This window comes from Grampus griseus, assembly GCF_964374135.1.
Source record: "Grampus griseus genome assembly, chromosome: 13".
Lineage (NCBI taxonomy): Eukaryota > Metazoa > Chordata > Mammalia > Artiodactyla > Delphinidae > Grampus > Grampus griseus.
In genome coordinates, this window is record NC_139007.1 from 83,689,578 (window position 1) to 83,708,042 (window position 18,465).

The 18,465-nt window shown below is 34.9% G+C and overlaps 1 protein-coding gene across 7 annotated transcripts in view; it reads left to right on the forward strand.

Annotated features, from left to right (window-relative positions):
• QKI (QKI, KH domain containing RNA binding) overlaps window positions 1-17,999 on the forward strand; it is a 143,683-nt gene extending 125,684 nt beyond the window's left edge. For 2 of the 7 annotated variants that reach the window (XM_082669304.1, XM_082669308.1), the window contains exons 5-8: window positions 3,426-3,513; window positions 4,950-5,249; window positions 8,010-8,084; window positions 12,036-17,999. In XM_082669304.1, coding sequence (XP_082525430.1) covers window positions 3,426-3,513; window positions 4,950-5,249; window positions 8,010-8,084; window positions 12,036-12,052 — 480 coding nt within the window. In that variant the 3' untranslated portion in view covers window positions 12,053-17,999. Of the gene's footprint in view, window positions 1-3,425; window positions 3,514-4,949; window positions 5,250-5,962; window positions 11,471-12,035 lie in introns of those variants that run through there. The other 5 variants (XR_014297644.1, XR_014297645.1, XM_082669305.1 and 2 more) reach the window with 5 other exon arrangements.
• The last annotated feature ends 466 nt before the right edge of the window (window positions 18,000-18,465 follow it).

Consider the following 18,465-nt stretch of genomic DNA (forward strand, 5'->3'; position numbering starts at 1 on the left):
CATTGGTATATTATTTTTCTACAAATCTGAAAAGTTCTCAAAACACTTCTGATGTCACAGGTTTTAGATGCAGGGCAGTGGACCTGTAGAGAAGTTATCAATGTTTGTTATATTTTTAAACTTATATTTCAAAGATAAATGTGTTACAGTGTTTTGATAATCTTCACGTAATGTTTTCCATGCAAAATACATTTACCTCATGACCCAGCAGTTCCACCGCTAGGTAATTATCCAAGAAAAATAAAAACTTATGTTCACAAAAAAAGCCTTGTAGGAGAATTTTCATAGCAGCATTATTCACAATATCCCAAAACTAGAGCCACCCAAATGTCCATAGTTGTCTCTTGAGACACATAACGTCATGCCCTGTGAGTGCAGAGTGGGTAGGAGTGGAGAGGATGGAAGAGAGAAGCTTGTTCTGGAGTGAGACCACCAGGTTCAAATTCCAGCTTTGCCGACTAAATTCTGTGTTCTGCTAGGAGATACTAGTATAGCCTGCCATAATGTGATATAATTCAGTGTACATACTGTAATTCGTAACTTGTAAGTCTTGGTGGCCTCCAGCAACTGTGTCATTATGACACACTTCACTGACACCACCTAGTGAAAGCTGTGCTGCTCTGGTTTTTATCCTCCTCTGTTGATGTCACTAGATCAGTTTTTCATTTCCTGTACCCTGCAAAAGGCACACACATGTATGCACAGGCCCTGCACATGCACACATGTATTTCTTCCATCATCTTCTTTGCCTTCCTCCCAAGTTTTACTGCATCACCAGCTAATGAGTGTGGTTATTTTGTTATCCGAAAGAAGCTGTTCAGTGAAAACGTGTTCTAGCTCCTCTTCTTTGTACAGCACTGTGTATGAGGCATTGTGTCACCTCACTTCTTCTTTCATCTTTATTTCTTCTTACTTTTCTGACGTTTTCAAATGTGTACCACTTTCTTGTGGAAGGTGACTGAAGGTATACCTGTTGCTTTTCTTTCTGTTTATATAGAGTATAGTTTATATACTTACTTTGGTATTCTGTTACACATAGATTTGGGTTTGAAACGATGTGGCAAATTTTAATTTTTAGTATCACTAGTTTTCAGTGGACAAGTTTATGCAGTTTTATCCTAATAGATTTCTTTTTATAAATTTATTTTATTTATTTTTGGCTGCATTGGGTCTTTGTTGCTGCACACAGGCTTCCTCTAGTTGCAGCGAGCGGGGGCTACTCTTCGTTGAGGTGCGCGGGCTTCTCATTGCGGTGGCTTCTCTTGTTGCAGAGCACGGGCTCTAGGCACATGGGCTTCAGTAGTTGCAGCATGCAGGCTCAGTAGTTGTGGCTCACGGGCTTAGTTGTTCCGCAGCATGTGGGATCTTCCCGGACCAGGGCTCGAACCCGTGTCCCCTGCATTGGCAGGCGGATTCTTAACCACTGCACCACCAGGGAAGCCCCATAATAGATTTCTAATTCTTCTCTTCCAGTGACATTGCTTACTTATTTTTATCATTAGCAAGTAATGTGTCTTTCAAATAAATAATATTACTTCTTTTTTTTTCATTCATCTGTACATGTTCATAGGGATCAAGGAATAGCAATTCCACAGAGTGCGAGTATCTTCTCCATTTTCTGCTACTGCAGAGTAGGTTACCGAAAAGTCGGCAGTGGAACATGCCGACAGTGGCACATCAGTCTTCATGATGTTTTCACTTACCTTAAAAAAAATTCTTTGTAGTTTGTTAGAAGTCCACTTCGCAGTTCTCTTTGTTACAAACTGTAGTGCCCCATGTGCTGTTACAGTGCCAGGGATAGAGTTTTGTGTAATAGGAAAGGACTGAGAAGTTTGTCACCTGCTCCTTTCTTGAATCAAGAAGGACCAATGTTATATCAGAAAAATGTATTATTGGGTTACTTTCCTTTGAAATATTAAGTCCCGAGGCTTAGATAATGCATAAAATATGTGAACAGCACATAGTTCCATTTCTGCCACCGTCTTCAGGGATGAACCTCATCTTTCTGTTCCTGAAGTTTATCCTGCAGGATTTAGACATTTGAGATTTGTAAATACAGTTAAAGATTTCTCATACCAGTCATTTAAAAACTAAATCCTAGCAAATGACTTGGGGAGATGGGATGAGTGGGAAGATAGGCAGTGATAAATAGGAAATAGGCTCTGTTCTCTAGGAGCTTGTTCTTTGCTTGGTAGTTGTGATATACAACAAACTAATTCAGGGCAGAAAAATACGATCTAGGGATAGCCCTTTGAGAAGGTAGCACTTAGGTTGAAGTCTGCAGGGATGAAGTAGGATTTGGAAAGAAGGATGAAGGGTAGAATGGAGTGCAGAGAAGCATTCAAGATGGAGGAAATAGGAATATGCACAGAGATGAATAACGGAGTGATTTGGCTTGATTTATAATATAAGATATGTGTAAAGAACATAGATTGATTTAACTTGAGAAGATAGTTTGGGGCCAGGCCATAGGTAATTTAAATGTATTATTATTTTTTTAGATGGCAAGAGACCATGAAGGGTTTTAAGACATGAGAATGTTAAGAAACATTAAGATGAAAGTTTTGTTTTGGGCAGTTAATCTGGCCATTGTGCATAGATTGATTGGAGAACAGATACTATTAACACATTATTGTAGTAGTTTTGGTAATATACCAATAATGACAAGAGCAAGGGTGACAACAGTAAATGGAGAGGGTGTGGGGCAAATCCAAGGTAAATGAAATGGCCATTTTGATGATCAGAGGCATCCCTGGGTTTTGCCTGTTGCATAATTACTAATAGTGCCCCATTTCACTACTAAGTTTTTCTTGGCTTGGACAGTGTATCAGATGCCCCTAAAGATGGATTTGCTTTAGAATTGATAGCATTTGCTAATTGAGGGGAGAGCGGGATGTTGGCATAAGAAACGAGAATATATACACAAATTTTAGAAATTCTTATGATTATGATTTTATTAAATTTTCCTTTTTGGGAGAATTAAACAAATTTTCTTACCTGCATACCACAGTCAAATCTTACATGTTTAAAATCCCAGTTTGTTTTTTGTCTTTTAATGAATACATTTGAGTTTTAGACTCTTCAACAGAGTGATAGGTACTGTAGAGACTATACTGTATTTAATTTACCTAATATTTCCATTGATTCCATTTAAAAGTAAAGCTTTTTAGAAGAACATTAATAAATCAGTGTAGCTTACCTTAGGAATGTAGCTGGTAGCAGTTGAGAGTATCCTGTGTATCAACATCCCATTACTGAGAATGGGCTTCAGCATGTAGCACCTTTTGGTTCCCTGATCTTTCTTCCCTGATTGAAACAGATGGCTATAGTCACATGATACCTATTTTAAGGTTTGTGCATAGATATGGCTGTGATGTGTATGGACCATTTCAAGTGCTTAGTGCTCTTGTATTTTCCATGTATAGGCGGAGGGAGAAGACAGCCTGAAGAAGATGCAGCTGATGGAGCTTGCGATTCTCAATGGCACCTACAGAGATGCCAACATTAAATCACGTAAGAATGAGACTGAGGCTCAGAGCTACAGCTGTTTCAGCTGTTTTGTCCCCAGACCTCTCCCCTTTTGGCAGCACAATACGTGAACAGTTAAAGTGAAGAGTTGAAATAACTGTCACTTGATATGGGACTAACTGTCCCATTTTTACTGCTTTCAAGAATTGAGGGCACTCTCTTGATTTTTATTTTATGCCAGCATGCCTAAGTTTTGAGTTTACAAACTTTTCTTTTATTCTTTTGATGAAATTTCAACTTCTAAATTCAAGAGTTTCGGGAAATTTTCTGTTAACTTACAGATTTAAGACTTCTAGTTTGTTACATTTATGCAAAGGACGAAATTTTTAAAAAAATAAAAGCTAATTTGGAATATATCTGAATGCAGTGTTGTTACATTTATGCAAAGGACAAAATTTAAAAAAAAATAAAAGCTAATTTGGAATATATCTGAATGCAATGATTCTTCTGTTGATTTCTATTCTTTCCCCTTGCTTGCACATTTTTCCTCCAGTATTTTTTTCTCTGTTGATTTTATGTGTGAGTTCACAGAGAGCAGTAGATGATACTATTTTTTAATCCTATTTTCCCCTTTATATGTATTGTGCATGCTTTCATAAACTGTAAGAGGATTGCTTTTTTATATTTAAAAATGAAATAATGTGAAATTTATATTTTGAGACAATCTGAGTTTTACACATCATTCATATGAACATGATGTCATTTAAATTACTAATTTTTTTTAAAGAAATAGAATTTTAAAGACATAGCCAACTTTCCCAAATATAGGCACCCTAGTGTGTTTAGAGTGGTTACTTTTACAAATGGTTGGCTTTAATTTACTCATGAAACGGAGTATATCATTAATAGTCATGTGTTTAGGAATGTAACATTTTTTTGTATTGTTTTTTCTATAAAGAAGTTAATTCCTACAGATGCAGGAAATTAATAACTGTTGGTTATTTGACTAAGTTAATACAATGAAAATTATGCTTTCCTTCATTTGTAACTGAAGCTACTCTTTAGAAATATACCAAAACTGTATTTCTGTGGACTCCAATTACCAAGTATTTTTTAACATCTTTTAATGCAAGTGTTTTTTTGTGCTTCTGCATGCACCATTAGTCTCATGAAATCTTAAAAACATAGATATATCCGATATATGAAGTAAATATAACCTGTTTTAATGGTCTCATTCTTTTTTTCCCCAGTGGCTTTTTAATGTTTGCACATTTATTCTCAATCACGTTGGGGAAGGGGAAGCTGTTTTGCATTTGGTTGGTGTGCTTTGGCATTTCTGTGTGACCAGCGCATGTACTAACGATTTCCTTTTATTTTTCTTCTTCTCTGCTCTCTCCTTTCCTTCCCTGCCCTCTCGTTTCCCACGTCTCGCCTTCGGCTGTCCCTGTGCCTCCTTCTCAATCTCTTCGCTTTCACTGTAGCAGCCCTTGCCTTTTCTCTTGCAGCCACAGCCCAGGCCGCTCCAAGGGTTATCACGGGGCCTGCGCCCGTTCTCCCGCCAGCTGCCCTGCGCACCCCTACGCCAGCTGGCCCTACCATAATGCCTTTGATCAGACAGATACAGACCGCTGTCATGCCAAACGGAACTCCTCACCCAGCTGCTGCGATAGTCCCTCCAGGGCCCGAAGCTGGTTTAATCTACACGCCCTATGAATACCCCTACACGTTGGCGCCAGCTACATCGATCCTTGAGTACCCTATTGAACCTAGCGGTGTATTAGGTAAGTTGTTCTCCCTGTATGGTTAATGACATTTTTCTTCATAACTTCTGCTGCCCCAGACTTTGAAATGATATATCCATTTTAGAGAGACAAGTTTACATTAGAAAGACTGAAAACTAAATTTTGTTCTATTTCAGCCTCTTATAAGGGTTTCCTCCTGTAAATAATTGTACCTTAAATTTATTCAGATTCACTTTGGTGACTGAAATTCACTTTGGTTGGGTAAATTTGAGATGAACATTTTAAACAGAAAATACTTTTCACATTTTTGACATCATTGCGGTCAATTCTGAGTTTTAGATCCCACCTATTGGCCTATCCTCTTCATCAGCTCCACCACCCAGTTTTTAGATTCCTTTTGTGTCGGAGATTTATTTGTCAGCTAAATTTTAAACTTCTATGTGAAAGTTTTTTGAGATATTTTTAAAACTGATGTGTGTTTTCTAATATTTGTGATCACTTAAAATATGAAAGGGACCAATAGTTGCATTCTTCAGTTTTCTTCAGCTTTTCTCTTTTGAAGTCCTAGTTAATATTAAACATAAGAGACACTCTTAATTTCAGTAGTACAGTATGGAATGAAGTAAATACCAAGTCACTGAATTAGAATCACATTTGAGACGAAAATTAAGATCATGCTATAAATGCTCGGTTTTACATGAACAAAAAGTGGTGTGCTTGAAAAAGACATTACTGATGCCTTTTTTTTATAGAGTGGATTGAAATGCCAGTCATGCCTGATATTTCAGCCCATTGACTTGCTGGATGAAGGACTAGAGTACAGCAGCTGTTCTAACACGACCAGTCAATGTGGAACAAACTGTTTCCGGGCTGCCCCTTTGTTTTACCAGACAGAATTTGAATTCTTTTTTCTTGAATTGTATATGACCTTGGTGCTGCATGCATGTTGTTGACTTTTAGGACTTTGATCTTTTAAGTTCTTTTTTTCCCAGCATTAATATTGATTTCTAAAAATATGAAAGTCTTTAATGAACCCGGACACTAAGATTTAAACTTGAAAATTCATTGTTCAATTAAAAAAAGCCACGATGCTCTGTATGTTATCTGTGTGTGTGCATGCACTCAGGTGCCTTTTGTTTCATGAGCAGATACATTTTATTGTACATGTTTTCTGTTTATCTCTAAATCATTGTAAAAAGTATTATAGGTCAGAATTATACAATAGAACTGTTTATGAGAGGCCTGTTTCTGTTGCATATTTCTCAAAGCATTTTTAAAATAACATGTAACCTATAACCCCTTTACGTTTTCCTTTCTGTTAACGCTCTGTCCTGTGGCCCCATGCCTGCTCCTTTCCCCCAGAGCTCCTCTCTGCTGCACGCACAGCGTCTGTTCGAGGAGTTTGACTGTTGCTTCCTGCAGGGCTGGCACTCTTAGCCACCAGCTGCTGTTCCAGCACTCTGAATGCAAGATCTCGCTGATTTTGCCTCGTGGAATTATACTTACATAAGATTAGTTTTTCTAAAATGAAAAAAGGGGTGATGGACCAGTTTACTGCTTAGAAACAGCAAGAGGCACTGCAGTAAAATTTCTCATTTTAAAGCAATGTGCTTTTGTTGTGTTGGAAAATTTTTATTTATAATACTTAATTATTAGACTGACAAAATTGAAAGCAAAATATACAGATACCTATTGACATTCATAAGATGAATAATAATGAGTACTAAATGACAAGATTCCATTATCAATTTTATTTCTCGCTTTGCCACCTAAGCAGTAAAACATGATATTGACCACTTGGAGAACTGAGAAAATATTTCAAATTGCTGTGTTATAATAAATTTGCACACAGATAACATGCATGCTATATATCAAGTCTCATCATACTATTTTAAAATGAGCAGTGCCCTTCAAAACGGATGCAGACATGTGTGTTGGTGGTAGTGAGGAGATTGGTATTAGCATCAGATCTTCATTGATGACTAATTTTTAATTCCCTTCCTTTTATCTTTAGGTATGGCTTTCCCAACGAAAGGCTAAGAATTCAAGAACGGTCTTAACTGAACCCTCATCAGATCTGAATTTAACAAATGCTTAGTCTCAGCAGCCTCCAGGGGGTGGGAGGGACGCTTAGCCTAGCAGTCAGTGACTGACTTGCACTTTTGCACACTGATAGAAAGGAAAAGTATGTTATTAATTGGTTTAGGCTGTAATCTTACAAAGTAACGGTAATTTATAAAGGAGTGTATAGTAGTATACTGACTGCTAAGTGTACTATACTGTTTGCTTTACTAATCACCTAATTCATTGCAGTTCATACTTATTGACTCAAAGTTTAGAACCACAATCTGTAGGCTTTAAGAATTGCTTTTAAACCTTCTTAAGTGATAGACTCTGGAAGTGGTCTTAAGGTTAGCAAATAATTGTCAGTATTAAACATGGCATTATTTAAGTAGTCCTGCTGCAAGAAAGGCACTTCAGTGAATATGTGACTAGTAAAGCTTAACTATGTTTGGATCTAATAGAGTTCATGAAATCTGTAACTTGGGATTGTAAATGAATGGATAAAATAGGTTAAGGCCAAGATTATTGAAATGAATGCAATATTAATAGATGCATATATACGCAACATATTATGGTTAATTTTAAGACTACTGTGCCTTAACATGTTTCCTAAAAGAAAACTTTTGTAGTAAACAAACATTTGAAATCCATTTTGATAAACCTGCTGTTAATGTTTGTTATCTTTTCCCTTGTGAATGTTCTCTAACTTTGTCTTGGTAATTGCAATTTAACTAGGTGCGGTGGCTACTAAAGTTCGAAGGCACGATATGCGTGTCCATCCTTACCAAAGGATTGTGACCGCAGACCGAGGTTAGTTTAGTTCTGCAGTTCTTGTTTATGAGAAATGCGTTGGGTGTCCATAAGATTTGTTACACCACACCTGATGGAAGAGATATCACTGCTTGCCTGCACATCGTTTCTTTTCTTTTTCTAAATTAATTTGTAATAATTGACAGGTTTAAGGGTTGGGTTTTTTGGGGTGTTTTTTTTCCTCCCTTCATATTTTAACTTATTAAATTCTATATTAGTATGTACAATGATTTATTTCTACTAAAACGTAAATTAGTCCCTTTGGGGAGCTATTAAATTTTCATGTTGCCTTAGTTATTTTTCAGGAATAATTTTTGCTAAAATTTACCTTTTAATTGTTCTGAAATTTTGGGTTGGTTTTGCAAAATGAACTAAGCGGATGGTGCTTTAACGAGAGAAGTAAAGGAATATATGCCTCCTGTGTCCTTTTGGAGAAAACTGAAGATTTAGTTTCCATTTTCCTTTTTAATAAGATACTTGAACCACTGTATACACAAGGGTATACATGTCAAGTACTTAGCTGAAATCAACAAAGTAAGGACTGTGAAGATAACTTTGATGAAGTTGGATTTTTTTTATAAATCAGAAAATCAGTTCCCTTTTATTCTTACATTCTCTTACCAAAATGGATCCTTTGATTTTTGTTATTTGCTGCTAAAATATATTATCTGAACGTAAACTATCTCTTGAAGCTCTGTGGTGACATGAATCCAGCTGTTTGAAAATCCTTTTTGACTAACCTGTGACTGGGAAATAAGTCTTCATTTTTCTCCTTTTCAACATTTGTAATTTGTGTCCTATATATGCCCTTGGACCCTTTTATAAAATTATTTATGTTTATTGAGGAGTGACGGTTTCGGTTTATTGACATTGTTTTCTAAGTTTGTCATTACAAGGTAGGAATCCAAAGCAAGATAAAAAAGGATTTTTCACAAGCTTCTATTATGGCACATCTATTACCTACTAATTAATTTGATCAGAGTCTCTAATATTAGTGGTGGAAGGTGATGTATTTATACCCCAATCCTACATTTTCTATGAACTTAAGAAAGACCTACCTGTTCTACATGGTTATCTTGAATACTGATGATAAATATTGGATACAGGTGTTGTCCACATGAGAATAAAATCTTCCCAGAGACACTGATGATAGCATCATACATAATTAGTTTGAAGACTTTTAACTAATACATATATTACTTGTAGAGATTATTCAATAAATAGACCCCCAAGCTCAATGATTATTTATGAAGATAATGTTAAGTGTCAGTGTGTCATGCACAAGTAAACCACCCTTTGTGTATCAGAAAAAGTCTCCTAGTGAAGGAGGAAATTTTTTAAAAAATGTTTTTTTTAAGTAACTTGCCATTTAAGGAAACCAAATAATTCCTTGAATAATCAGAGCTTTTTTCCCCCCACATTGTTCATGTCTAAAACAGTTCTAAAGAGTATTTAAAAGTAGTTTTTCTTCTGTTAACCTTTCCCTACATGCCCCTTTTAGGAGATTTCTCATAATTTTGTTTTAACACAATAATTACTGGTCTACTTAATACTCCAGTGCCTTGAGATAGTTGAAAATATTAGGAAGATTTTACTGTATTTGGAAATGACAGCACATTCCATGTGAGGCTCTTTTGTAGTTATATGTGTTTGGATTAGTCCTGTCACTGTTTTTATTAAAAATGCAATGTCAGCAAACCGAAATGCTACTTTTTTTTTTTTTTTTTAAATAACAAATACTCATATACTGCTGTTACTATCACTGTATGCACTCACTGGGTCTAAGGGAGAGGTCTGAAATCCTTAACTTAAATTATTTTATGATACTACTGTTTTCTCTATTTTTGAGGTTTTTTTTTTTTAATTATTATTTTTTAATCTTTTGAAGGGAAGATTAGTGTAAGTATTCATTTAATGCAAGGAAACTCAGCCCTTAGACATATAACCATGTAATTCTATATGAGCATTTAGAGTACTACATGGTTGAGAAATACCTAGTTCTTTACTAAAAGTAAACCCACCTCTACACATAATTTGAAAACTGAATTTGAAGCCTATAAAAGACCAACTGACTTTGTAGTTGTGATGAACCATAAGTGCTTTTGCACGGTTGATACACCTGTGTGTACTGTAGGAGGCCAGGACTTGGCAGAGGATATAGTCTAGGTTTACTGGTATATATGTAAATGGTAGTTTGTTTATGTATTCCACACGCAAAAAAACATAATCAGAATTTTTCTAAATAATTTTACAAAAACCATCATTTATATAATTTGTTATAAGAAACTTAATACAATTTTAATCAAAATTTTAAGTGATTTCAAAAATGCTTTAAGATTCTATATTTCTGGAGTACCTATGAAGTGGTATGACTACATCATGTTAAATATTTATTTTCTTCTTTGATTTTGGAATAGCAGTTTTTAAATAAAATTCCACTTATTTTTAAGAAATTCAGGGAAGATTTGGTCACACTGAAGATACAGTATTTTTGTAGTATTTATAAGGTATCCTAAATGATAGACTATAGAAAGCATTTTTGTTATATGAAGGTAAACCAGTCCATTATATAGATCATTTACACTCTGTGAAATTACACCTACTGGGTTTTGATTTATGAAGTGGCACAGAATCTGCCTTTGCACTGAATATCTTTTCATTTACATCTCCTCTGCCTTAGTCACAGTGGCAACAGTACAGAAAATTCTCTCAAACCTCAGAATATAGTAGAAATAATTAAGCTATTGAATGAGTCTTAAAAATCATACTACTGTTAAGTGGACCAAGTTTGGTGAAGCAGAATGTGACAGAGGTTGATTAAGGAAGGAGCAACTCAAGGACATTGGGAATGATAACTTTTCCACTTGAGAACTACTTTATGTTTTACTGTAATTTTTTTAATTTTTTTTGTTCTGTTTGTTACTTTGCAAAAGAAAATAGTATTTACAGGTGGCTTCTTTTAAAATATAAAATATAAAGCAGGAATGTATATGAAATGTCAGATTTTATTGTTATTTGCAGAGTATTAGCTTTGAAATTGAATAAAGAAAGCTGTTTGTAGTTTTAAAATGCCTTGTTGGTATCAATTAGAAATTTCTTCTATTTTTTGATGTACTTAGAGCTTTTTGAGTATAGAATTTTAAATGGCAGGATTTTACAGTGTTTACATGCAAGTGCATTTTATAAGTGTTCTATATGTGTAAAATAGTATTTTCAACTGGAAAGTGTTGGCTAGTGCAGAAGGCCTGGCCTTTTTCTGGTTCCCATGTTTCCTACACTGCTAGACTACAGTTTAGTATTGCATTGTGTCATGAGGCCAAGAAATTCCATGTTGTTTGTAAATAGAATAATTGAAAAAGCAATAAACATTTATTGAACAAAAGAAACCTTGTTTGGCCCAGAGTTTATGTTGAACCAAATTATTCATAAAAATTTAAATTTCTTTAGATTCATTTCTGTTGATCATCAGTTATTAATAATCACATCCATCATTAATAGTTGCTTTAATGCTTGCATCTGAGAGAATACTAATGCTTAATAGCAGTCAGATACTGATAACTGCACTGACTGTTTCAGAATTCTGTATACCAAACCTATTCATTGTTGTTGTTTTCCAGTTTTCTTCATTGACTGCTACTAACTATTAGTTGTTAGTTGTATTTTATTTCTATTTTTTCCTGTTAACAGTTTTTGGTTTTTTTTTATTTTGTTTTTTTGTGGGAGTGGGCTCTCCTTCATTTGTTCAAATCATGATATGAAATTGTCATGATTTTTATTGTATTCTGTAGATGGTGTCAATCAGTTTGTCAGAATTAAACATGCTTTTTTTTATTAGTTGTGATTAGTTTTTCATGTTGTCATTAAGCCGTCACTAGCTGAAACTAATCTCTTCTCTATCTTTTCTTTTCTTTTTTTTTTTTTGTTTTTTGTTTTTTGTTTCTAACCACCCAGCCGCCACCGGCAACTAACCTATGACCTTCTGACCTCTGAACTCTTCACCCAATGATGACCTGACCATGCCTGCCTGCTGATCAGTTAACTGGTAATCGCCTTTGCTTGCCTGTCGTCAGTGCAGCGAGCTGAGGCACTTGTCCGTTCGTCTTACCATCTAACCAAACAAAAGACAAAGAAATTGTCCTCCAACTCAGCTTTTGTTCTTTTTCGGTTTTTTTTTTTTTTTCTTTTTTCTGTTTGGGTGAAAGTGGTTCTAGAACCTGCACTGAATAGTAGTAAAGCAATAAGGCCCAATTCATCCCACAGCACTGATCATCTTTTAATGTCCCACCCTAAGCGAACGGTAAGAAGGCCTCACTTCAGAAGGGGAGACAGATGGCCCTTAACTACTCAGTGACAGAGGCAGTTACTGTGAGAGACTTCTAGGAATCTTTTCTTCTCATAGCGAGTCAAAGCTCTCTGAATGTACTGTGTGATGATGCATCATGCATGAACCTTTGGTCAGGGATGTCATTGGTGAAGTGATTTCAAAAAGTATTCAAAATTTGATATGCTCTTTAGTCACTACAGTGCCCTCAAAGGGCAGAAGTTGCAGCCTTTTTTATATTGCCTGCCAAAATTTGAAGTATTAGAAGTGTGCCATGAGAGAAAAACTTAAGGAATTTTGAAAAGTAATGCAAAGAACAAAACTGCAACACTATTTTTAAAAAGATAAATATCTGAGTTAAAATGACTGAACCTTTATTTTACACCTCCTTTAAAAAATACACAAGAACAAGGTACATGCATTATGTGTCACATTACTGGGCAAACTGTTCAAATATTTTTTTTAAACCTCCCTGTATAGAAAAAAATCATTAAGGATGTAAAAGCCATGCTTGCCTATTTGCTGTATACATGTAATGAAATTGTAGATAAAGTGTAGTGCATTGAAACAAATGAACAAAAAGTAGATACTTTTACTATACAAGGGTGCTGGTGCAGAAAAAAATATATATTTTTGGAAATGTAGCATTTTATACTTTCAAGTGTTATAAAAAAAAAAAGAACAAAGAAACCCTTTATTTCATGAAATGATTTTTTCTGGTGGTTGTCAAGAAACAAAAGACCAAAAGAGCCTTTTTGTCTTTTTTTTATTTTTTAAGTATTGGAATAAGTCTAAAGAAAAGAAAGTGCCTTATTTTCCTTCATGGTCATTTAGTCAACTGTCCTGTAAGATCAGCTCCTCCCTCAGAATACAAGTTAATGCATGTTACTCAGTCGCCCAGTATGTGAAAGAAGATGTGAGGGGAGACAAATGAGTTGATGGTTTGAATTATATGATTTTTGCCACGTTACCTTGATATAAATTTGCCAAATCTGATACTGTGAAAAAATTTGATAACTTTTCTGATGCCTAGCAAGTAAGGTTTAAAGCATTCTTTTAAAATCATAATTGCGTGCTTTTGGTTATTGCGATATTTAATGTTAGTCCAAAGGATTCTGAAATAAAAATTACGTGTGATCTGAACACCACTTTACAGACAAAATTAGAGCTCTATTTTGTTGGGGGGGAGGGGTATTGGATTTTGTATTATTAATTGGAGGCAATAATATTATATTAGCAACCTTTTTCACAAAAACGAATCTTTCTGCTTTTCACTCTGGAAAACAAGGTTTTTAAATGAAACAAATTTAATCGGACTTGTTTCTACCAAAGCAGATCACTGGGTAGTCCATCTCTGCTGGTTTTAGTAACCTAAGCCAACAACGCCCCCTTTTTAACTTTAAAAGAATGTGAAAAACTAGCATCATTGTGCATATAATACTCAACTACATGTGAGTTTAAACTTCCAGTTTCTTACGAAGTTCAGTTTTGTAGTTGAAGCGATTTGTGCACAAAGCCGACATCTAAACTCTTAAGTAATCATTAACTGCTCAGTACCAGACGTGGCAGATATCAGGTGGCGGTGGCTCCCCAGCTCGTCAGCTCCTTCCCTCTTACACACCTTCACAGCTTCACAGTCAAAGGTCAGCAGTAAGCTCAGTAAGCACCTTTGTGGTGACCTCCTCCATCATCTTGTCTCACTTGGAAACCGTTTTCAGTTTATTTACTATGCAATAGACATTCATTGTTCTGTATTCAGCTAGCTTTAGTTTAACATGCCACTGCTTTGTCTTTCTGTTACACATACAGTTGTTTTGATTTATTTACAATATATGCTGTGCCATTTTGATTTTTGTTTTGTTTGGTTGGTTGAATAAATTTGCGACACTCAAACACTTGAGGTGATAGTTTAAAAATGATACCAGTATTTGATCTAGTTTCATCTCAACTATGTTATACCTGGACATTTTAGATGTTTATCAAAGGTCTTTTATGGGGAAGAAAGTAAATGTTTGAAATAAACGTGTGACATTTATGAGTAATGTTGGCTCTGAACAAACGTTTGAAAACTTAGTTGACAAAATTTTGGATCAACTGAAAAAAAGCATGACTTTTGAAATCTCTGAATGCCTTGGTTCTCAGTATTATCATTCTTTATTGAATTTATTTCTTATTAAAATATGTAGTTTTTAAGACTTTTTTTTTCTGACAGTATTATGTAATTTTTTAGTGCGGGTAGATGGGAGTGTCGCTTGTATGTTACCGTACAGCTGACATGTATTTTTGTCTATTCTTTATTATCTCAGTAGTTTCATGCTATCTATGTATCATAACCAACCTATTGCCTATGAGAAACATGTAAGATAATGTATTTACAGCCATTGTTACAAGTTTATAATGTATTTTTCTATCTTGTTTTATATGTATGTTATATAACATTCAAAAAGAATTTTTTTCTTGATTGAGAAAAGGATACAAAAATGCAAAATCCACAATTTTGATAACTGAAAATTGCCAATTGTTTTGCAGTACTTTATTATATTGGGTGTCTTGTCTTTCTTGGGCTTTTAGTTAGCTAATGAATGAATACATTAGACACTTTCGGGTTTTAGTTGGGATTTTACATAGCTTGCATTTTAATTCTTTGGTTCTTTGCTGTTTCTATTAACCCATAGCATTATTTTAATAAATGTTATAATACCAACCTACTAACTCTGGACTATGTCTGTTTATTAACCTTTACGTGTTTAATTAAAATAAACAAATAAAGACAAAGGAATGTAAAGTCTTGAATTCCTGGACTAACCCTGAAGAACGTGACCACAGATAACATAGTCATAACGTGACTTGTTTTTATGTTGTTTGTCAGCTGACAATTCCGCACACTACTGTTAAAATGGCTTTGGTTATTCTGGGCTTTTACTTCGGGGTGGGGGGGTAGGTAGGTGCCAATAGAGATGGGAACAAAGTAGTGTTGGTTTGAGGCGTTCTTCTAGTCTTGCCACTTGCCTTTCAACCTCTGCATTACTAATTCCACAATTTCTTATTTTTCCTTCTCCAAAATAATCACTGTCTGCTCACAGCATAAAGAGTAAAGAGATTCGTCATAATGATATACCCAAGAAACCAGTTTGATTCTTTGTTGAACCATTTTTTGAAATTTCTATAAGTAAGTAGATAATTTTATGGTCACATAAAGCAAGGAATCTGATGTCTTACCTTTATTCAGATTTGTGTTTTAATTGGACATTTTTCCTTTATAAAGACGTTTTGAACTGTTTTAGCCAGCTGCTCCTGTTAGAGGGGCTAAACACAGGTAAAGCCAAAGGTAGAGTGGCTCTGTGTCTCAGGACAGTCCAGAGTAAGACGTTCACAACAACCACAAACCCGCCTCTCCTCGTGGAACCCTCAGCAGGAGGTCAAACAGCGTCACTCAGCTTTATGTCTCACCCTGTTAAAAATACAGTCAGAATACATTAATATAAGAAGTTTAAGGGAGAAGAAATAGCATTTGAAAAGTTATATATATCATGATTTTGCATGCAGGTCAATTTAAGAAGATCTATTAAATATCTTCATGCTTTCCTTGGCTGCAACCTAGGTAAATTGACCTCTACTTATCAATTCTTTAGTGTAACTCTTGAGGTGCATTTTTATTTCACAGATATTGGTATTTCCTGTTCTGTGAAATAGTTCTCCTGGATAATAAAATTTCTCAGGATGAATTTTTGCATTTGTAAATAATGCTTATTTTTGTAAATTACATTTTATTTATTTTAAAGTTCTAAAATTTGGGGCTAAAATGAGTCACATGTTACAGAAGACATAACACCAATATGCTATTAACCAATCAAAGTACTACCATAGTATATATACATACATGAAATACATAGAATAGCGAGAGCATCTGATTTAATCATAGTTGAGATGGTTCTTTGGATCAAACAAATATATTGTTTCTCCAGTGGGGGGGGGGGGGGATGCATTATTATTAGGTAGAGCTTTACTGTGCTACTCTGTAAAAGTTCACATTGCCATACAGCTAATATATATTCTGTAAAAATCTGAAGATGTCATTCAAGCTGCTAATATGCAAGTCATCATGGCACCATGTCACTGAAATTGAAGAAGAATTTCTATACAGTTTATTCCACATTTTCTGAAGCCTGTGAATGCAGTCTCATCTCATTTTCAGTTAAGATACTACTTTTATGTATAATTATGTCACATTGCCACCTTTTATGTTGTAAAAGTCCATTTTTAAAAGACAGAAATAACATTACAAAACCCACTTTTATACAGGCTGTAATAGTATAAAAAATGGAATCACCGAGTTGTTAGAATGATAAAATGCCAGAGGCAGTTTATTGTTTTATGCTACTAGTACTTGACGAAGCAATTGAAAGTTAAGCTTTCAGTCGAGAAGTTGGTGAAATTAATGTACTTAGTAGTCAAGCATTTTTTTCTTAGGCAAAATGTCAGGCAAAATGTAGTATGAAAGTCGATATTCACATACACCTACTCTGTAGGGCAGAGTCCACCTAAAAGGGCAGTTGAAGCACCCTGTCCATAAAGCCAAGATGTGCATATGTTTACACAAGATAGGAGGTGGTTAAGTTTCTAAAATACTGGATAAATATGAAGGATCTAAATTTTCTAGTACACCAAAAGCGGACAACAGGTTTAAATTGCTCATTACCAAATCAATCTTAACACTTTTATAAATGGCAGTCTAAGGCTTCTCCAGTTTGGGGGGAGGGGGAGGGGTTTGTTTGTGTGTTTGGAATAAGATGTCTGTCATTCCTTGATAACAATTAGCAATTGTAGCATTTCCAGCAAGTCATTTTTAGTAGAAAGAAATGTATTGCTAAATTACAATCCATTATTTAATAGCAGAAATCACCCAGAAAACTTTTTGGACTCAAACTTTCTAAGTACATAAGGTAATTGTTAAACATTGTCACAAGTTTCTTAATACCTTTATTTAAAATGGAAAAATAATTCATATTATAGACAATTTTACTTTTAGAAATATTCATTTGGTACACACATGTAATTTTATCTGTGGTTTTTTTTTAACATAACATTATCTAAGTTGAACTGCCTTTGCTATGAAGAGATGTACCAAAATTATATGCCTACCTGGTACTCAATGCTGAATCAAACTGGTTCACCTAAGCGTAGTACTCTCCTTTCTGTGTTTCTGCTGCACTAATTGCAGGGGGTGGGAGAGGAGGAGGAAGAATTAATTCTCAGGAGAAGTAGTTGGTAGGTGCAGCAGATAGCAACACAACGTGGATTTCTCATTGCTTACAGTTTTGCTGTCCCTTCGTGGCAAAAGACACCACATTGTGGGGAAAAGCACAGCTCCCATGGTAAAAAATTTATACCTTTTTTAAAAATGCTATTATCGAGAAATTTTGATTACCAAATATATCTTTTGTGGTTTATATTGTAGTGGTGTGTATAAAACACTTAGAATTTTATTTGTGGAAATTGTACATAGAAAAGTTGAAATAGGTCTTCCCAAATCCTATGTGAATGGAGAACCACGTTAAGACTGTACATGACGTGCAATAAACCAACTGGAAAAAGTGCATGTGCTTCATCCTCTCAAGCCAGCTGAAGCTGAAAATGCTGCTTATGCCTACCCCCCCCAAAAAAACCCCCCACACACCACACTTATAAACATCAGAATAAAGAATGTACATTTCACTTTCAGTTTCTATTGGTGCTTTTAACACTGTTTAAAAGAAAGCAGAAGAATGTGACATCCTGGAGCTCTAACTCACTTCACTACAAGCTGATCATAACATTTTCCCTGATTTCCAGTGATTAGAAAAGGAAATCAGTAAACAGACTCACTACAATGTTTCTCAGTTGGATGTGCATCCCAAATACTTGTTTCTAATTAGGAAACTTCAGGTACAATTCTCATATAGTTTTTAGATGTAAGAAAAAAGAAAGGAGTGCTGACCAAATTTTGATCCAGTAGGCTATGTGAAAAGGAGTAGTGTCATCAATTTTTTGAACAAAGAAGAATTGGTAAAAATACCAGTG